Source organism: Phycodurus eques, chromosome 16, assembly GCF_024500275.1.
Source record: "Phycodurus eques isolate BA_2022a chromosome 16, UOR_Pequ_1.1, whole genome shotgun sequence".
Lineage (NCBI taxonomy): Eukaryota > Metazoa > Chordata > Actinopteri > Syngnathiformes > Syngnathidae > Phycodurus > Phycodurus eques.
The window spans coordinates 16,383,932-16,405,829 of NC_084540.1; the positions used below are offsets into that span (position 1 = coordinate 16,383,932).

General features: G+C 41.9%; 2 protein-coding genes and 1 pseudogene across 3 annotated transcripts; 2 read left to right on the top strand and 1 right to left on the bottom strand.

Annotated features, from left to right (window-relative positions):
* Nucleotides 1-206: 206 nt before the first annotated feature.
* On the top strand, nt 207-4,023 carry klhl11 (kelch-like family member 11). Its single transcript, XM_061701473.1, has 2 exons — nt 207-1,101; nt 1,257-4,023. Exons 1-2 carry the CDS (start codon nt 593-595, stop codon nt 2,839-2,841), a joined length of 2,094 nt encoding a protein of 697 aa, XP_061557457.1. The 5' UTR covers nt 207-592; the 3' UTR covers nt 2,842-4,023.
* A 924-nt stretch (nt 4,024-4,947) lies between these two features.
* LOC133414503 (cytosolic 5'-nucleotidase 3-like) lies at nt 4,948-11,644 on the top strand. Of its 2 annotated transcripts, none has more exons than XM_061699900.1 (9): nt 4,948-5,087; nt 5,684-5,782; nt 6,083-6,152; nt 6,233-6,279; nt 6,553-6,638; nt 6,731-6,820; nt 7,990-8,152; nt 9,746-9,946; nt 11,244-11,644. In XM_061699900.1, the coding sequence occupies exons 2-9, from the start codon at nt 5,714-5,716 to the stop codon at nt 11,352-11,354; spliced, it is 837 nt and encodes a 278-aa protein (XP_061555884.1). In that variant the 5' UTR covers nt 4,948-5,087; nt 5,684-5,713; the 3' UTR covers nt 11,355-11,644. The 2 variants fall into 2 exon arrangements, with proteins under 2 accessions (XP_061555884.1, XP_061555883.1); XM_061699899.1 differs by lacking the exon at nt 4,948-5,087 and adding an exon at nt 5,142-5,327 and having other exon boundaries at nt 11,244-11,641.
* On the bottom strand, nt 11,259-20,853 carry LOC133414501 (peptidyl-prolyl cis-trans isomerase FKBP10-like; annotated as a pseudogene).
* Nucleotides 20,854-21,898: the final 1,045 nt, after the last annotated feature.

Below are 21,898 nucleotides of genomic sequence, written 5' to 3' on the forward strand. Positions count from 1 at the left end.
GGTCGGGTCGAACAAAAAAAACTTTAAGCACGTACGTCACATATTTATCAAACAATGACATAACAAATGCAATTGCTCAATAATTTTGAATTAGTTTGCAATAGAAAAAAATAAAAAACGGTTGGATTGGGGCGGGGGGGATGCAAAAAAGGAATTCCCGGGTCCAATTTACGAGGCGGTAATCCGCCCCGACGTCACACGCGATGACGTCAATCTCCCACTGCGCAAGTCACTTTCTGTCAGCAGCAGGAGCAGGAGCAGCTAATGCTCACACCGAGTGAGGCGGCGCCCAATTTACGGTTATGCTCGTGAACGTTCAATGGCTGACAAGAAATGTTAGTACTGTTCCCAAGGTATAGTTCGCGAGCATAATACGGGGGCGAACAATTACATGGCGTGATTTTAGAGCTATTCAAGCAAGTGTGAGCTAGCTTCGTAGTGTCCCCGCTGTGGCCGACTTCCGCAAATGGAAGAGCGAGTGCTTCAATGTGGCGCCTCGGTTGTGACTCCTTAACGTGTGTCTGAAGTCGACCGATTTGACCACTTGCCTCCCATCGTGCTTGTCCCCTTCCTCTGTTTACCGTAGAGCAGAATGGCAGCGGCGGCCCCAAACCCGGAGGACTCGGCCCGGAGTAGTAGTAGTAGTAGTGGTGGTAATAGCGGCGGCGGTGGTGGGAGTAGCGGCGGCGGCGTTTGCGGCACCCCGAGCTCTCTGGCCGCGGACGGCGACGCGGAAGAGGCCGAGGACTTCGCGTCGTCCTCCCACTGCTCGGAGCTGTCGCGGCGGCAGAACGAGCAGCGCAAGCAAGGCATGTTCTGCGACGTCACGCTCGCCTTCAGCAGCGGCGCCGCGGCCGGCGGCGTTCAGACGTGCGAGTTCGCGGCCCACCGCTCGGTGCTGGCAGCCGCCACGGACTACTTCACGCCGCTGCTGGGCGGACAGTTCTCCGAGTCGCTGTCCGGCCGCGTTGACATGAAGGAGTGGAGCTCGGAGATGGGACCCGATCCCGAGACGGTGGAGAGCGTCATCCAATACATGTACACCGGGGAGATTCGTGTCAGCACCTGCAATGTGCATGAAGTCCTGGAGCTGGCTGACAGGTACTATTTTGTACTACACATCTATTCACTATATTGCCAAAAGTATTTTCTCACCCATACAAAGAATTGGAAATCAGGTGTTCCAATAACTGTAAAAGAAGAGAAGAGATACGAGAAGTATCCTGCCCATGACCTCCTGCCTCTTTAATTTTCAGGTTCCTACTGGTGCAGCTGAAGGACTTCTGCGGCGAGTTCCTGAAGAAGAAGCTGAGCCTGACCAATTGCGTGGCGGTGCACAGCCTGGCGCACATGTACACGCTGGACCAGCTGGCCCTGCGGGCGGCGGACATGATCCGCCGCAACTTCCACAAGGTGATCCAGGACGAAGAGTTCTACACGCTGCCCTTCCATCTGGTGCGCAACTGGCTGTCGGACGCCGAGATCACGGTGGACTCCGAGGAGGTGCTTTTTGAGGCGGTGGTCAAGTGGGTGCAGAAGCTTCCGGAGGAGCGCGGCGGCTACTTCGAGGAGCTCTTCCGCCTGCTCAGACTGCCCCAGATTAAGCCCACCTACCTGACGCGGGTGGTGAAGAACGAGCGGATGGTGGCGGCCAACGAGGCGTGCATGCGGCTGGTGTCGGAGGCGGTGGAGGGTTACGCCATCCGCTTCGAGAACTTCAAGTTGGCCGACCTGGAGCTGTGGTCCTCGTACGTGGTCTCTTTCCAGCCGCGCTTCGGCCAGAACATGGACGTCATCATGGTGGTGGGTGGCGTGTCGGAGGGCGGGGACTACTTGAGCGAGTGCGTGGGCTACTTCATCTATGAGGACCGCTGGGTCAACCTGCCGCACATCCACAACCACCTGGACGGCCACGCGATCGCCGCCACCGACTCGCACGTCTATGTGGCCGGCTCTATGGAGCCGGGCTTCGCCAAGACGGTGGAGCGCTACAACCCCAACTGCAACACCTGGGAGCAGGTGAGCAACCTGACCACCCGCAAGCACTCCTTCGGTCTCACCTGCATCAAGGACATCCTGTACAGCATCGGCGGCCACGGCAACTTCAGCCCAGGCTTCAAGGATGTCAGCGTGTACGAGCCCGAGCAGGACAAATGGCACAACCTGGAGTCGGCGCCCAAGATCCTGCGCGACGTGAAGGCGGTGAGCGTGGAAGACCGCTACGTGTACGTGACGGCGCGCACGCCCGTCGACACGGACAAAGACGACGGCCTCAAGACGGTGACCACCCGCTACGACACGGACAGCCACCAGTGGCAGGACGTGGACTCGCTACCCCTCATCGACAACTACTGCGTCTTCCAGATGGCCGTGGCCGCCACCAACTTCTACCACACGGCCTCTTGCTGCCCCAAGAGCTACAGCGTGCGGGATGAGGTGGCCCGGCAGAAGATCAGCGCCCGTGTCCCCGACGAGATCCTGGAGAGTCTGCCGCCCGAGGTGACCAGCATCGAGGGCGCCGCCATCTGCCACTTCGACGACGACGTCTTCATCATCGGCGGCTGGAAGAATAGCGACGACGTGGACAAGCAGTACCGCAAAGAGGCGTATCGCTACTGCGCCGAGCGCAGGCGCTGGATGCTGCTGCCGCCCATGCCGCAGCCACGGTGCCGTGCCACTGCCTGCCACGTGCGCGTGCCCTACCGCTTCCTGTACGGCTGCCAGCGCTACCCCATGCCGCAGAACCTGGCGCGCCAACGAGACCGCATGCAGCAGATGCAGCAGCTGCACCGCCGCACGCTCACCCTGCGCCGGCAGCTGCAGTCACAGATCGAGTGCTGAGCTCTCGATCGTCTGCGGACTCGTTCCAACTGCGTTTCCACCAAGTGGTGCGGTTCAGATTGGTTTCCATTAGTTGGTTTGCATTCCGTTGAATAAGTTTATCAATATGTGAAAAGGACAGAATATTGCATTTCATAATTGTAACACACAAGTGACAACCAACCACTTTTCCACCAAACGGGACGGTTCGGATCGGTAATTCATCTGCTGTGCGTTTCCATTTGTTAAATGGCTCTTCCTCGCACTCGATGGATTTTTTATTTTATTTTTTTTAAATTTATGAGTTTTTCTTCTTTATGTAGACTGGAAAGGCAGTGTTACATACACTCTGGTAGGACAAGACTGGACAGAATAGTACGGTAAAGTTTGTGATTGGAGAATATTGCCGCAAAACGTAATGCTAGAAAGGCTAGGCCCGGGAAAGGGTATTGAAAAGTTAGGCAACTAGTTTGTTTGTTTGTTTGTTTTACAGTGGAAACGCTGAAACCGGACCGAAGCGTACTGCGCGGTGGAAATGCGGCTTTATTAAAATTCTGCTTTATTAAAATTCTGCTTCTGAAGTCGTCTTGTGAGCTCGCCCGCATGGAACAGTCTCTATCCTTAAATCACCAGCCAGGACTGCTCCATCCATTTATTCATTCGTAACATGCTGCAGTGGACCAACGCCTTGTTCTGACCAAACTGAACGCCGTGCTGTGTTGTGGTGTCAGCCACTTTTTTTCGTAAGCCATGAATCGTATGTATGTATGTGTTTTGTGAAGAGATGCACCGAATGTATGTTAATTAGAGCGGCAACAACGAAATAATATCCTGATGAGATGTTTATGTGTCTGTATATAAATAACATAAAGCTGTTTATATAGATATATATTTGACTGCTCTGTAGCTTTGTTCCATTTGTAAACACTGTGACAATCCGTGTTCATGCAAGTGTGTCAACTCTTCGAGTGCCATAACCGCTTCTGTGCAGCCTCCACTATAACAGACGCACTAACGAGACATCGTTCATTCCCCACCTGAGACAAACTCAGCAATGTACTCGCTGTATTTGTTAATTTCCCTGAAAGATGCAATGAAGGCATTCCAGTTATCGTTCTGTCTTACAAAGCCAGTCATTCCTTTTGCGCCAAAAGAGCACTTTTGTTCCCATCATTTGTTAGTCTTAAGGGGTTTTAAATTGCCGCTGCTTTTTTTTTTTTTTGGTTTCTGAAATATGGTTCCACTTGAAATAAAATACAGCAAATTGCAAACTCAAGTTTTCGTTCCTCCTCTGCTGATTTTTCACTGCTTTGTGTCTGCTTCCCTCTCCAAATACTTGAGAAAAAAAATAGCAAAGTTTATATGACGATCTCTCAGAAAGCCAATGTCAATTGCTTTCTGGTATGTGCAATAAGTGCGACTGCGGTGACGTTTCTGGCGCCCGCCCCATAAAAAAATGGTACATGAAATGTTTTATTACCATTACCTGCACATCGTTGGTGTTTGTATGGGGCATTTGCGCCCCCTTGTGGAGACGCTAAGATCTTTCGATGTCAACGAAATATGACATTTATATGACATCGTTATTCGAAGATCTCTGTATTTGGGGTAGGAGCTAAGATTAGCAACGTTGTTGGAAGAAAGTGACAGTGGCATGGCTGCATGTGTGTTTTCCTGTTTAGCCAAGTGGTTAATTCAAAAAACACAAGCTAACCAGTAAAGGAGGTCTTGTTATTGCTTGATTTACTCCAGCAAACACAATTCATATGCTACTCTTAGAAACATGTTGGTGGTAATGTGTAGGTCTATTAAAAGGTTGAAAGTAAAAGTCCTCACTGTACATGTAAATGGGCCCTCTATTTGACTTGTTTATTGATACTACTCCCGCATTGATAGTTGAATTAATAACAGCCAACATCATGTTAATTGACAAAGGGTGCCAGAGCACATCCAAACTGGCACCGCTCCTGTTGGATAGCTGCTGCCAAAATTTCTACTCAAGTTGTTGTTCAATCAACTATGGGTATTCTTAAGATAAACGATGTGACTCACGAATGAATCACACGACGTGTATTTCGTGTGCGTGTTCTTTTCGAGTGGAAGAAACGGAAACCTATGACGTGTTGTTTCCCATAGCAGCGGCGCACCACATGGGGTTACGCAAGTAGCCGTGCTGCTTTCAGGGGCAGCTCACGGGCTCGTAAATCCTCGCATCTGAGCTCCATCGTCAGACATGTCGTCAAAAGCAACGTTTTATCAGGCAACCAGTCAGTATTGACAAAACCCCTTTCACTCACTGTTTTTGTGTCATGTGATATAGCATCTCATTTTACATTCGCAAAAGTGAACTGGTGTACGAAGCGTCAACATTACTACACTGTATAGAATTCTCGAAGGCAACTCAAGTCGCCCTGACAGTGGACGATTATAACAGCCGAGGAAAAACTATTACACACGTTCTATTTAAATAAACCGTGTCGGTCGTCGACACATCATTTTGTGGAATGGTAATTTAATCCCAAAATGTTTTACGGGGTGACTCTCTGGCGCCCGGAAAGAATGTGGCTCCCGCACTCGAGCTAGCCTCGCGTCGTAAGCTAGCCTCGAGCTAATTGCTTGTCGTAAGGCTAAAACGTGATTTAACGTGTCACTGTAGGACCGAACACTTCATTCCGATAGTTCTCGAAGGAATTATTTTATTCCTATCGCTTTCTCCTGTGAGATAACACTGTAACATTGTGTTTATTTGGCCACGAACTAACTCACGTCCAGTTCGGCCGAGTTTGTCGTTTGGATGAGGAAGTAACCGTTTCCTGTCGCCAGTAATCCCCCCCAAAATTGTATTTATATTTTTCCTCTTCAGATTTCCGAGCTGTCCAATCCCTCGGTGTGTATGCGGGACCCCCAGAGAGTCCAGGAGATTCTGCAGTCCATGCTGAAGGCGGGTTCAAACACGTTACAGGTCAGACAGCAGCACCGGACACAACATTAGGTACACCTGTCAATCAAATCTGATGCCATCCAATACAATTCGGACCTCGACCGAAGTTTGGAGTTGTTCCCCCCCCCCCCCCCCCCCCCCCCTCATGTCTTGTTTACTATTAAAAACACACACACAAAATAGTCCAATCACAATAAGGACCATTGTTAAAGGAATACAAAATGGGTAGGCAGCAAAATACTGCCCTGAGGATGTTTCAAATTTGGGCTCCGGCCTTCCTGTGTGGCGTTTGTATGTGCGTCAACTGTCTTTTTTTTATAGGTTATCTCAGACTTTGACATGACTCTCACGAGATTTGCGTTTAATGGGAAACGATGCCCCACCTGTCACAGTAAGTATACATGTTACAGATATATGAAAGATACATGTTGATGAGCTGCGTAACAATGTGTTTCACTCATTTGTGCGCAGATATTCTCGACAACAGCAAGCTAATCTCTCAAGAATGCAAAGGACAGGTGTGTAGAAGGCCAACTTTAAATTCGCACATAGTTAAAAGTTATACATATTGCATATAAAATACAGAATCACATTTTACAGTTGATGCAAGAAAAAAATAAAACTGTTAACTGTCAACAAGTCAAAAAATAAGGTAACTGCTGTTAATCGTAAAATGCCAAAGTGATATTATGACTTTTATGCATCTCCCCTTTTTTTTTTTTTTTTTTGGGAATATTCCTAACTGTCACGCAAGTGTAAAAAGATGTTCAGCAGTGTTACTATGGCTTCAGTTGAAGGATTTGTTGAACACGTACTACCCCATCGAGATCGACTCGTCGCGCTCCATCGCCGAGAAGCTGCCACTCATGGTGGAGTGGTGAGCCGCTCGCTCCTCCGCAAAATGTCCGCGCGGAGTTTTCATGTGGCGAAAATGCGCTCATGTCGCGTCCGTGTGTTTGTGACCAAAAGGTGGACCAAAGCGCACGAGCTGCTGGTGCAGCAGAACATCAGGAAGGACCTGCTGGCCGCGGTGGTGCGCGAGTCCGATGCCAAGCTCAGGTCACACGCACGCTTGCACCTGCCACATATTCCTTTTTAACCACATTTATTAGATATCCATTTTATTGTACATATTTGTATTATATGTTTCAAATAATTTTATCATCAACATAAACCATTGACTGATTTAAACAATATGTATATTATTTAAAAGTATGTTAATTTATTTATTTTACATGTAATTGTTTGCAATTTCAATTGTGCTGTCATCAACATTAGTAGATGCTAATATATATTTTAATGTCATTTACTATAGTGGAAGCTTTTTTTTCTGTTTCTAAATAAAATTTGATTTAATTAACAAATATTCTTTCCATTCAATCTTTAAAAACTGTTTTAATGAAATTTGTTTTTATTTATTTTTTAAATTTGTTTAGACACTTTTATTTAAAAATCTTGATTGTTTTTTTTATACAATATTTTTTAATAACAAAATCAGTAACAGCATAATAAGCTTCTTTCCTCATATTTCATTTGATACATTTCATTAATATCAAGACAGGTTGAGCGAAATCATATGGTGTCCATTTTGATTTGTGTTACCAAATATGGTTATTTCCTTGTCGTTTTGAGGGAAAAAAAAAAAAAAAAAAGTCAGTGATGCCTTGATTTATGAGTTTAATTCGTTTCGGGACTGTGCTCGTAAACTCAAAATACCGGTATCTCAAAACATCTTTCCCCACCAAAATGAACGGAAATTGCCATTAATCCGTTCCAGCCCCGCACCTTGGCTACATTCAGACATCAACGAAGAAGAGTTTCAGAATTAAGCGACTCAGTAAGCTGTGGTAATATTAGTAATTTTTGCACAGGGGCTAAAGAATATATGGAGTATTGTTATTTTCTGTCTACGTGTGTTGTTGCACCGTTTGCTTTTGAAATGAAGCGTTATAACGTCGCCACATAGATGCTATTCGTTAGCCCATCTATGGTGTTTTCCATTATTTGTTAGTATTAAGCTAGTGGACATTCAAAGTGATGTGGTTGTTTTAAGTACATAAGTTGCAATACTTTTTGTTTTATCTTCAGTTTGACAATAAAGTTCAACTCGGAGTGGCGTTAAACAGCTCGAAGCACCCATTTGCGCAGGTGTCAAGTATTCTCGGGTTTCCCGAAAATGTTTGACGCTAAGTCGGCGTGGCTGACGCGAATGTGGTCCACCGTTGCAGGGAGGGCTACCAGCTGTTTTTTTCGCAGCTGCACCAGCACAGCATCCCGCTGCTCATCTTCTCCGCCGGCATCGGAGACATCCTGGAGGAGGTCATCCGCCAGGCCGGAGTCTTCCACCCCAACGTCAAGGTCTTCTCCAACTACATGGACTTTGACCAGTCCGTGAGTATGGCATTTCTCTCCTTCAGAGGTGATGACGACGATGTCACGTACACTTCCAGGCAGGTGTGGCGGACTCGGACTCACACGTGTGAAAAACCCGACTTGACTTGGAATCACATTACGTTACATTCAGTCTTGTGTTTACAGCCGGAGTTGCATTTGTTTCGTTCTTGAGAGAAAAAAAAAATTGTAATATAAAACTATGTAGGTTTTTAATATGGTCACCACAGCATATGAAACCTTTCATCTCATAATAAAGACGACAATTGTCATTTTTTTCTCACTATAAACCGAGTTAGTGGTTCTTAAATGGACCATCCGAATGAGTGATTGGGTTAAAGTAAGGAGGACTAAGACGGAATGGAGATTTTTGCCATAAGTCTTTGAAGGTGCCCAGATTTTGATGTCATGGATACTGTTTACTACTCACTTTAATATTCCATTAGTTGAATACATTTTGTAATACTGTTGTATATTGTTGTATAGTCATTGAATTTCATACTCTCAGTTCCAGTTATTTTCAACTTTTATTGGTGTAAATATCCTTTTGTGTGCGTTATGATGAGTCCAATTATCACTCCAATATGGGTCATTTTCATATCATTTGATCAATAACGGTAAAGACGCTGACATGGGCAAATGTCTTCCATACTGAAACAGCCACGCTTGAAGTCCTATTTTCAAAACGGTATTGATGATTTTAAATTGTAGGCATTCATAGTAAAGGCAATCCTTATTGACAGAGTGAACAGTAATTTCCCACTGCAATATACTACTTGTATATCGGCAAAGACATGAACAGCTTAATAAAAATCATGTGATTTTCACAATTTACTTGTGCTGTCCTTCAAACGCTGCAGATACAAGTGTATACATCATCCTAACTACTCATTTAACTGATTATACTCTTGACTATACAATTGTAGTAAGGGTAAAAACTTGCAATCGCAAAATAAAATAAAAAAATACTAAAAAATTCACAATTTCATCCATTATCATTCATATCTCAGAAATAATGCCGTTTATTTTTCAGTCAATGCAATATGGCTGCCTCATCGTGGCACTTCAGCTCACAGATCCCTGTGGTGTATTGCAACAACATAACGGGACTCTCCAGAAACTCTAACAGCGAATAAAGCTTGAGTGACAAACAACATGTTGTACGAGGACCAGACAAAAGGAACTCTGAAGACACTAAGATGTCATAAAAAAAAAAAAAAAAAAAAAAAAATCCTTAATTAATTAGCATCTTCAGAAAATATGTTGCAAACCATGAAACTACATTTGGGACACATAACAGTAAAGGCATTTTGGCATTAAAAATATAAACATTTAGTACTTGTTAAATAATTACAACTGCCAATAATTCAAATTCATGTTCAGAAGGAAATACAGTGTGGTATGTCTTTACCGTTATTGATGAAATTCTATGAGAATAAACCATATTTGTTGTGACAGAGCAAGATTGTATGACTCGTGATGACTTGACTCGACTTGCTTGAAATTTGTCACAGTAACTTGGGACTTGTTTGAAACTTGAAGGTTCAGACTGAGACCTACTTTTGGCTTCCTCCCTCCTACCTGTGCTCCCAGGGGGTGCTGAGGGCCTTCAAGGGCGAGCTGATCCACATCTACAACAAACGGGAGGGCGCCCTGCTCAACACGGGTCACTTCCAGGAGCTGCGAGCCCGACCCAACGTGCTCCTGCTGGGAGACTCCCTCGGCGACCTGACCATGGCCGACGGCGTGCACGACATGGAGAACGTCCTCAAGATCGGCTTCCTCAACGACAAGGTGGCGCCAGAGAGAAAAAAAAATCTCATTGCGAAATCTACTTTTAGTGAACCGCCCAGAATCGGGCGCGTATTCATCACAAGGCCTTTATTTTATTTCAATTTTATTTATTCAGTTAAGGCAATTAAGGAGATTTGGATCCAAAACTTTTATTTGGACCACTGCATTTTTAGTATCAAATACCACTATATCTCTATCTGTTATTGTTTTAATTGTCTCGGTGTTTTTACTTCTCTTCACACAATTCAAAATGTTTATAATGACTATATAAAACAAATGATATCAACAATGTGCAAAAAAAGGCATACATCAAATAATTTTTATATGTATATAAATATATATTTTATTTCTCCATTAAAATTTGTTGAGTGAAAATTTTATTGGGTAAAAAAAATGGAATATTTAAAATGGACATCAGCTTTACTGATGCCATGTTGCCAAAATATACTTGTTATACAGTATTTCAATATATCTTTAAAATCATATCTTACTTTGGCATGTCTGTTGTAACAGCTTTAAAATGTTTACTTTTTACGGCCCCCAAAATTGGATAGAACATTTTCAGAAATCCACACATTTTGTTTGGAATTTATCTAAGAAAAACGTATTTTAAAAACTTAATCCCCATTTTTTAAATTATCTAGTAAATCTGATTTAAAAAACATTGTAAACCAAGAACAAGATTTTGATAAAAAAAAAAAAAAAAAAAAATTATTTTAAAAATTAGGTTAAAAAACTGTACCTCCTAACCAAAACATCTCCGCAAATATAATTTTCTTCCCACAAAATAAAAAGAACCAGAAGTAGCTCTGAATTATTATTTTTTGAGCCAAATAAAAAAAAATCATATGGAAAATTTGTATCGCCAGATTTTGAAGTCAATTTAATTCATGGGGAAACAAATGGTTAAAAATGAACCTTGTATCCATTTTTTTCTAATCCCCCAAAAAAATATCCTAATTGTTTCATTTATCATTTTCATCCACAAAAAATAAAACTATTTTCACAGTTTAAAAAAATATATTTATGCAAGAAAATCAATGGCTAATTAAAAAAAAAACACTCACTAAAAATTAAGTCAGCAAATTTGAAAATCCTTATCTTTTGTTTTTGACCGCGACAAATTGAATTAAGGCCTGGATCACTAACTGAGGCAGAGCCCATCAGCTTTACAGATGCCGCGTCTCAATGAACACTAGTATTAATTAAAAAGTTCACCACAAATGTGCGATCTTTGTGAATTTACTTATTTTATTTTGCGGGGTGGTCTTGTGTTTGTTTGTTTGTTTGTGTCCAGGTGGAGGAGAGGAAGCAGTCCTACTTGGACTCGTACGATATCGTGCTGGTGAAGGACGAGACCCTGGACGTGGCCAACGCTGTGCTGCTCTACCTCACTGGGAACAAGTGACCCCACTTTATATTTAGGGACACATTGGACACTCCCTTTTTTTGTTTTTTTGTTTTTACTAAAAGTCATAATGTCCACACGCTCCTTCCTTTTTGTTAACACACGATACTCTTCATAAGCACAAACATGGCGCTACTTAGAGAAAATGCCAGGCACATTTTGTTGTTTGCTGCTTTGTAAGGAGGTCTCTCCTATTTGTTTCAGTTCTGTACTGTACACAGTGTTGCCAACCTCAAATAAAATGTGCTGTCATTTTGTCACCTCTGTACAGAGAACACTTCTTTATTTAAAAAATATTATTTCTCACAAAATACTCTCTCTGGACACATCATTAAGTATAACATCCCATGAGATCCAAAATAAGAATGATGAAAGAGAATTAATTAGGGCCCAGGCGATATGGATTTTTTTTTTTTTAGACACGTTCTGATATTTGCCAAAGTACATTTTTGATGGCCGATTAGAAAATATATAATGAATAAAATAACTTTTTTTTGTGGTCCCTTAATGCAACAATGATGATACGAATTGCGGGCAGAACATTTGAATCTTCTACAATGCTTTGTCCTTTAGTATTGAACTTCACAACAGAAAAATCGGCCAATTTTTTTTTTTTTTTTTGTTTGATTGATTGATTGTAACTTAGTATCTTTGTCTAGTCAAGTTCAAGCCCTTAATCACAAATGAGACAACTCGCTACTCGTCTTATGTTGTAATGTGTTAAAAAAAAAATCTGCCGATTTGAAAAGGGCTAATATTGGCCGATTAAATCAGCTGGCATGTTAATCGATCGGGCCCCAGTATTAGTTGGAAATGTCTTCTAATACAGTGGTGGCTTGAGAGACGAATTGGTTTGGCTCAGCGACCATGCTTGTAACTAAAAAAATTACTATCTCAACTCAATCAGGGTTTCTACGCAAGTATGGAAAGGACAGAAAAGTACGGAATTTGATTTAATATACTTCCAAGTCTGGAAAAGAATGGAAAATATTGTACGAAAAAAATATTCATATTTCCAAGACTGTTAAGACAGCTCTATTTTTCTAAAACAAATTATGAATATCTAAAAAAATATAATAATGAAAAAAAACCGATTTGTTTTTTTCTTACGGCACTGAGACGTGCAGCTACGTTTGTGTGAGAGCACAGTATTTATACCAAGGTTTTAGCGAATACTCGATTCTGAATGGCTCAGGAAATTCCATTCCATACCCAGATTTTCTTATAAGTCAAAACTTCAAGTACTTAGGGTCAAATTTTTACAGTGCCGTCCAATCAACAAAGACCAACGGAGAGTTTCAAAGTAGTGCTTTGAAACTCTCCGTTGTTTTTTTCTTGTCAACTTTGGGATGAGAATGGACAAGGAGAGACAGACGGAAGATCATCAGAATAAATATACATACTCCCGCCCATTTTGTAAAGAGCATTATACACATTTTAATCAATACTATGCACTAAATACGACATATTTGAAAGAGTGCTGGCAGCACAGCAGAGTGGTGCCTAGCAGATCTGCCTCACAGTTGGAAGGTTCCAGTTTTGACTCTTGACTGGGTCGGTTTTAATGTTCCCCGTTTTAACGGTTGTTCGACTATGGAGGTGTACCTAATGTTGTGTCCAGTGAGTGAAACAAATACGTAGTGGCTTGTAGACATGACAATGTGCAAGTTTGCTCCTTTTACAACTCGTCCCGGTCGTCCACCCGTAACGTCACCTCCCGGACGACGATCTTCCCGTCCTTGTCGAGGTCCTGACTGTCGAACATGTCCCGGATGATGTCGTCGGGCGGCACGCCGGGCCTCAGGCGCCCGTTGCCCCTCTGCACCTGCAGCGCGATGAAGTCCGAGAACTACCAGGAGGAGGAGGAAGAGGAGGAGTTTAGGTTGGAAGATTCGGATTTACAGACTCGATGAAAGCAGGGCTGGGCAACATATGGCCCATCGAGCGTTGAGAAGATCAAGACTCCTGGAATCTTTGTCACTTTCATTTTGCGATTTTATTAAGAATTTAACAAATGCATTTAACCATTTTTTAAATTGGTAAATAAGTAATGAGCATTAATTAGTTTATTATTAAAGTTACCTTGTTATTAAATGTGTTAAATCAATTTACAAATTGTATAACAATTTAACATTTTATAATCGTGAATAATTAGCGTGAATTTTTGTTGTCATTCAATAAATTTTACATACACTTTTTTTTGTACTTTCTATAAGTACTCAAATTAATTTTTACATTTACCATGGGTTTTCTCTGGGCACTCCGGTTTCCTCCCACATCCCAAAAACATGCATGGTAGGTTAATTGAAGTCTCTAAATTGCCCGCAAGTGTGAATGTGAGTGCGAATGGTTGTTTGTTTATGTGTGCCCTGCGATTGGCTGGCAACCAGTTCAGGGTGTACCCCGCCTCCTGCCCGACGATAGCTGGGATAGGCTCCGGCACTCGCGCGAGCTTTGTGAGGATAAGCGGCTCAGAAAATGGATGGATGGATGATTTTAATATTGAGGATAAGAGCTACAGAAAATGGAAAGATGGATATTAAAATAAACTACTGTAAACTTTAACTTGCTGGCCCACGTGTCCGTTTGGCCACGCCCTGAACGGGTCGGAGGAGGGACGAGGGTTACCTCCTGCAGGGGCACCTGGCGGTCGCCGTCCAGGTCCATGGCGGGGAAGAGGGGTTCGGGGACGTCGCCCAGCCACACGAACATGAAGCCTTTGGGGACGCCTTTCTGCAGCTCCAGCAGCTCCAGCTGGAAGAAGAGCACCGCGCTCGCCGGAACCACGCCAGCTGTGCACAAGCCACCCAAACACGGGACACTTCATTAGGTACGCCTCGGCCACCTAATGAACACACTCAATACAGTACACTTGCTCGACTTCCAACTTGTTCTCATTTCAAATACTCCTATAGAAATGAAAGGACATACAACTTTATTATCTAACTCGGAAATGTTTACATGTCACATTTTGACATTCCGAACGGTGTAAAGAGTTTGAGAACCACTGATGAAAGAAACATACTTGCTCAGGCGGGGCCCGAGTTTGACAACTGTGATTGTAACGGTGAAAATATTCAGAATGCTTTGCCCTACCTCCGTTTTCCCCGTGACCCCAGTGCGGCGGGACCACCACCTCCCTGGTCTCGCCCACGCACATGCCCATCAAACCCTGCTCCAGACCCGGAATCACCTCATTGGCTCCCAGCGTGGTGACAGATGGAGAGTTGTACTGGTCCCTACGTGCACACACATATACACATGCGTGCACACACATTTGACAATGAAGCTATTCTTCCTTTAAAAAGTAAAAAAACAAAGAAAGTCCACTCTGGGTGTGTTTGGAAACCTTGTTGCCATGCGGGCATTACGTGCTGTTGTCACGCAAACGTTAAGAGTAGCAGAGTGAGTCCATGCAGGGAGTGAACAGCGGGTGGCGCTCACGAGGAGTACAGCAGCGTGCCGTCCATGAGCGAGCAGTTGTAGCGGTAGCGGAGCCAGTCGTCCTCCCGGCTTCCCGGCCCGCACTCTTCGGGCCGGCGGACCACTTTCACCTCCACCGCGTCGTCGGGCTTGTGGAAGTCCAGCACGTGGATGTGGAACACCAGCACGGCCGAGCCGGGGATCAGCTCGCCTGAGACGTTCGATCCAGGGAGGCGTTTGGAAACGGAAAATAATAACAATTTTAACATTAGTAACCTTGTGGGGTCTATGCTGGCCATTTTCCTCCAACTTGCCTCCTTTTATTTTTTTTTTTAAAACATTCTAACTGCATTATTGCAAATTTCATGAAACTTCCCTGTGAGTACTGTTGTATGCTATGTTTTTGTGTGTGTTGCTCCATGTACACTTAAGTAGCAGTGGTTTGAAGGTTTTGATAGTACTGTAACATGCATGGTAAGTTCTGTTAGCTCATCTATGGGATTTCACATTATATGTTAGCATAAAGCTAGGGAACTTTCGTTAGACAAAATGATAAGGTTTGGTTGAACATGATGTTTAAATATACAATGTTTAATTGTCTTCTGTTTTCTGTGGCATTTCTACAGTAAACTTCAACTGGGAGCGACAAATAAGCAGCTTGAAGCAAGCACACTGTGCCTCTTATTTGGGAAACTGCGAGCAAGTTTTCTTGTTTTTGTTTCCTCAAAGTAATGTTATACGATCATGTTCCATTTCTTGACAGTGAACATGAGAGGAAAAAAAAAGCTCAGGAATACTTTAAAAAAAAGTAAGTTGAAGTATGATTTGAGAAGTTGTGCATAAAGAGTGTGGGTGGGGCAAAACTATATCAAGTTTCATATATGGATACATATAAAACTATATACCTACTTTTTTTCCCCCTTTACAATAATAGCTCTCTAAATCGCGGGTTTTCACCTAACGTGGGTCTAGAACGTATCCTCTCTTTTCAGCCAATTTTTTAATGCAGTGAGAACAGTAAAATACAGAGGGCACACTCACCCAGAAGCTGCTGTCGGCCGCAGCTCACACCCAGACACACACACAGACTCGCCGACATCACACACCACACCACCAGGCCCCGCCTCTTAAAGGCAAATGAATGTAAACAGACGCTACATCCATACACTATTTTCTATACATTTTATGTGAATGTTCGAAAAGTAAGTTCGAGTAAGTTTAAGTATGTTTGAATACATTTTTTGTCGTTTGTTCTCTACAACAATTTTATGGGTGGGTCTGGAACTTAACCCTCGCGATGAATGGGGGTTTTAATGTAAAATGAGATGAGAACAGCTTTGAAGTTTTGTGCTGTGCACTTACCGACGCCCTCTCCTCCGTACGCCAGGTGAGGCGGCACCACCACCTTCCTCTTCTCGCCCATGCACAGACCCTCCAGGGCTCGGTCTATGCCTGCGATGACGTAGCCTCGGCCCACGTACGTGTTGTACGTACTGTTCCTCTTGTAGCTGACACGCACACAAAAAACACGTCATGCTCTAAACGTCCTTGTGGAGTAGTGAAGTCGACAAATCCACTAGTCTGTACAACCCGTAATATACAGTCCCTCGCCATCTTCATCAGCCCACGGCCGTTCACCTGGAGTCGAAGGCGGTCCCATCCTGGAAGGTGCCGTTGTAGTGGTAGCGGATGAAGTCCCCCACGGCGCTCCTCCGCTCGCAGCCTTCCGGGACCTCCTGGACTTCAACCACGAGGTCGTCTTTGGGGTTGAACACGTCCACCATCAGAACAGTCAAACACCAGCGTGGCCTGAGGGGGCACAACACTTCCTGTTCGGGGGACACGCGCCATCTTTCTAAAATCAGCGAAAAGATACTATACGAGCTTGGGTGCAATTTCAATAACGTGTAACAATATCACATGAAATCCAAACAATAAAAAGGATTTTTAATACCTATATAATATCAATCAATCTTTCATTTATATGCTGCAATTCATACTTTTTAAATAAATATAACATGCCATTCAATATTTCATAACTAGTCAATGTTACAATATAATAAAAAATAAAAAGTGATAATAATTTGTAATATCAATATAATAAATCTTTTAAATGTTATAACATATTGAAATAAGTATAAAATATGAAAATACAAAAAATACTTTGTAATAATGGAATATAAAATTACATTTGTCTAAAAATTATTATACCAAAAAAATTATATTAAAAAAAAAATTAAATATGAAATATGATTTATTTTTTTATATTACTGGGTCACAAAGGAATCCTGGTGTGTATGCGGAATGTTTCACAGCTCTCCCTGACCTCAAACTTTATTTTTTTTTTTTTTTACTTTTGCACTAATAATAATGTAATAAAAAAAGATGTTTTTAAAATGTAAAAAAAAAACAGCTAAAATACATTACATATTAAAAATATTCTAAAAACAAAATAAAAAAAACAATTATCATAATCGTAACAAATAAATATATATTTAAAATAAAATGTAAAAAACTAGAAAATGTCAAAATAATAATAGTATGATAACGTTAAATAATACAGTGAACAATTGAAATAAATGTGGATTAAACTTAAATGACATGTCACCAAAATATTTGTAGCAGAGATAGCTTTACTATAATAATTATTATTATTATCATAAAAATTATGAATTACGTCAAATGCCAAATCAATTCTGTGATGCATCAATGTGTCGCTCATCCCAAAAACAATCCAGCATACGTCTAAATATGTCAACAGGAAGTTGCGCATAAACAAACGTGGCGGTAAGAAAACGGAGGCTGTTCTGACATATTAGTTCCGTACCGTGTCCTTTCTCTCCGTACGCCAGGAACGGCGGGACGATGACGATGCGTCTTTCTGCGACGCACATTCCCAGCAGGCCATCCTCCATGCCCGCGATCAGGTCGCCTTGCCCCAAGTACGTGTCGTAGGTCGCGTTCTTAGCGTGGCTGAAACACGTACACGCGTGCGTTGATGTTTAAAAACACACACACAAAAGGAAGAAAAACACACACACACACCTGGAGAGAAAGGTCTTCCCGGAGAGCAGGGTGCCGTTGTAGTGGTAGCGCACAAAGTCGGAGGCGGCGGCGGCGCGTGCGCATCGCTCAGGTTTGCTGAGAGTGCGGATTTGGATTTTGTCCTGGGAGTTCCAAATGTCCAGCAGCAGTACGTCGTAAACCAAGATGGCGTCCGGCGGGATCACGCCACCTGCGAAACGGGCGGATCACGTGACACACATTTGAAAAGGATAACATGGCTTCCTCGGGGCAATGGTGCTAAAGACTGACATGCGCGCAAGTATAAAAGTTGTTGACTTTCGGCTTGTCCCGTCAGGGCTCACCACAGCGAGTTGAAAGTAAAAATGATTTTTTTATGATCAATTCTACACAATACCCAAGATAATAACTTGATACAGTAAACCAAGAGTTAGCTAGCATTGGCTCAAGCTTTTATGCTATCAAAACAAATTGCCCCCATAACTCTGCTAACACTGTGAACTGACAAACCAAAAATGCTAAATTAGCTAATAATAACCACTGAAAAACTACACTTTACCTCCACAGTGATGCTTTGAGATGCGAGTTTAATTAGTTCTGTAACCTCGCTCGTAACTCAAAACCCCTGCACAGTATCTCCAATCATCTTTCGCTATTGAAATAAAAAGAAACGTCAAAAAACCTCCCCCACAAAAAATAAAAAATAAATTTTGAAATACATTTTTAATAAGGAAAGTATTGTTTTTATAATATTTTACTTTCTCAAAAAAAACTAGTAATAACATAATTAAATAGAATGTAAAAACAAAAATAAACTGTTTGTGCATGATCATTTTCCCAAGAAAAATACAGCACACCAAAGTGGCTAAAATTCACATTTGGCAGGTTGGCGGGTGTTCATGTCAAGCCTTGGTCACTAGTATCTCATTATGATGTTTCAGATTAGACTGAGAATTCTGGTGTTTGTTTTTTTTAGTCTGGCACAGGACACAAACGCATTCGCCACAAATAATTCACACACAACATTAAACCACTCTTGCTTCTCTTATACTGTTGCCGTCACTGTTAATGCTCCCATGCTCACGTTCATCCATGCCGCTGCTTTCCTCAAGATCTCAGTCCAACAACCAAGATCTGGTGGGGGCGGGGGGGTTGATTTTGACCAAGTAATGAGTAGAAAGTACAGATTTCAAATACAGGGAGTAAAAAGTGAAGCGTGGTCAGACAAATGAATACTCAAGTAGAATACAGATACCTGAAAGATTTACTTATGTACGGTAACAAAGTATTTGTACTTGGTTACTTCCAACCGCTGAAGGAGCGTTACCTGTTCCTACGCTCCCGTAGGCCAGGTGCGGCGGGACGGTGATCCTACGGCGCTCGTTGACACAGGTACCCAGCAGGCCGCGGTCCATTCCGTGGATGAGGCGGCCCACTCCCACCTGACTGACATATTCCTTACCTCGGACATGACTGCACGTAAGCACAAACATGGATGCAAACATTACTACGAAAGCTTCTACTTTTACTGTGATTCTACTACACGTGACATCTGTAAAGCTGAATTTCACAGCGGAGTTTGGAGGGAAAGTGTTCCATTTGGGAGCAAAAGTTGTAAAACTGTAATCTTGATATTGACTCAATTATGTTGTCAGAGTGATTTCTTCAATATTTATCTGACAAACCATTTCTTCTTTGTGTTTTGGATTTTGTTTTATTTATTGAATTCCCCCTTGAGGAATTAAAATTAGAACAAATAAATGTAAAAACATTTTAAATTAAATTTGCTGGATAGAGACCATCTAAAATTACTTACTTGTATCTGACTTTTCTGGTTAAGGTTAAAAATATATATTTTTAAAATGTAGCATTTTTAAAAGTTGAATTTCCCCTTAAGGCATTAAAATTAAATCATGAAATAAAAATATCTTGAAAATTATTTTGGGGTGGACAGAGGCCATACAAAATTGGATATTAAACTGAGAACATTTTTCGATTGCGTTTAAGAGGATTTTTTCCCAAATCATGCGTTTTTGTTTATTTATTTATTTACTTGTGTATTTATTTATTCACTGTGGGATATTTACTTCGGTTCAGTAAAGAAAATCAACTGAATTTGTTGGACATAATAGAAAATTATATACTTTCCTTCTAAAAGTAATATTTGGCGATCACACAATTTGTGATTTATTTTTTATTTTTCAGGCATTTTGTTTTTCACCCTCAGGGATTCAGATAAATACAAAAAATAACTTTTAAAATGCAATTCAATTTGTTGGGCAGAAAACAAGAATAACTCATATTTTTCTTTGCATTTTAGTTACTTCAGAAAAATGACAATAAAGTTAGGGAATATTATTACTATTAATATTAATTGACCACAATAGCAAATCAGGCTAACAACAGGGCTAAACTCTTTTAGGCTGATCCAGGCATAAGTTGAGGTACTACTTTAAAAACAAATTCTGTGATTAAAATTTGAACAATTAAAAGACCATATATATGTAATATATGTAAATATTGTTTACCTGTGGAAAAGTGCACAATGTAGAATACTGCCATACCCCAAAATAGTACCCCCAAAACTCGGTCATAAGGGGCCATTACCACAAAATAATTAATAATTACAAATACAATTAATTAGTTAATTTGCATACATTAGTTTAAATCAATGAATGTAAATGTTTTAGCCCCTTATGCTAACATTTTCAACGTTGCTAGTTAACTTCGACCCAGACGCGCATGCGCATCTCACACCTTGGCGGTTAAACGCTAACCATTTAAAAGTGACGTAAACAAAAAAAGTTCACCTGGAGTCGAACGTCTTGCCGTTCGACTGGAAGGTTCCGTTGAAGTGATACCGAACAAAGTCCTCCGTTTGGACTTCGCGAGGGCAACGTTTGGGCATGTGGTACCGGTCGACCTCGACGTCCAGCAGCTCGGCGCTACATTTCACGGCGACGACGTGGAGGAAAAGCAGCAGAGGAAACATCCCGAGTTTAGGAGGAAGCCCAAGTCTGCCTGCCGATGCAGAACCGAACCAGCACTACATCTTTGTGATGCTAGCGAGAAACCTACACAAACACAAACCTACTTCCGATGACGAGGTTCAAAATAACATCCAGGCTTGTAAATTAATGAATTAATTTGAATTAACCCCAAAAGACCGACCATACCGATTTATCTGATTGACATTCACACAATATATTGATTAAAGTACACTAATTTGAATGTTACCAAGATGTTTCTTATCGAGTGAGCTATCCTCATTTTTTATTTTGAAAGAAACTGACGGAGCGTACGTTTTCCGTCCTGTCTGTCTTGACTCATCCTCGTCGTGCCTGCTGGATGGAGCAGGAGGAGGAGGGAGGAGTGGGCCCCTAATGGGAATGTGCAAACGTGTAACTCATCCTGGACGAGACAACTAGTTTAGTTGGAAACAAAAAATCAAAATGATAGGAATATGATACGATGTGGTGACGAAAGCCACAACTGTTTTTCCACACGTCCATCAGTCCATATGAGCCTGCCATGAATGTCCCTTTGGTGTCTGTGAGCTGACGTCAAATTTTTGCCCCCCCCCCCCCCCCAAAAGTAGTACATTTGAAGTTTTTCTTTTAAATACAACACAATTAAGTTTTCAAGAACTTCTGTCTCCGCGTGTCTTAACTTATATTGGTTGGAATGGGCGTTAACACACACTGGAAGAAAAGTTCATAGCTTTTAACGTTTTTCAATATTATATTGCAGTTCATGGGTTTTAATTTTTTACTCCAAGCATGCTTCGTCAAACTCGTGTCAAACTATACATCATTTTGCTAAATAAATAGTATATACCGTTAGCCTAATTGCATAATTGCCTAAGTCGTGTTTGAACTTTTTCTGGGAAAATAGGAAAAAACATTGCAAATGCTACAAACAAAAAAAAAGTCCGGTTGCCCGGATTTTCACTTTTGCTGATTCGTGACCTGAGAATCTACACAAAGTTAAAAAAAATAAAATAATAATAATAATGTTACGCAAGCATATTGTTAATTCAATTGACAGTAAGTTAGTTAGTTTGGCAATGGTGCTATTGGATGGACGATACATAAATC

What these genes read in the sequence shown, in the direction of transcription:
- klhl11 (XM_061701473.1), top strand. Translation starts at nt 593, where the DNA reads ATGGCAGCGGCGGCCCCAAACCCGGAGGACTCGGCCCGGAGTAGTAGT. An exon ending in GTCCTGGAGCTGGCTGACAG is followed by an intron (nt 1,102 to 1,256) that starts GTACTATTTTGT and finishes TTTAATTTTCAG; the next exon opens with GTTCCTACTGGTGCAGCTGA.
- LOC133414503 (XM_061699899.1), top strand. An exon ending in CGGGTTCAAACACGTTACAG is followed by an intron (nt 5,783 to 6,082) that starts GTCAGACAGCAG and finishes TTTTTTTTATAG; the next exon opens with GTTATCTCAGACTTTGACAT. An exon ending in CTCAAGAATGCAAAGGACAG is followed by an intron (nt 6,280 to 6,552) that starts GTGTGTAGAAGG and finishes CTATGGCTTCAG; the next exon opens with TTGAAGGATTTGTTGAACAC.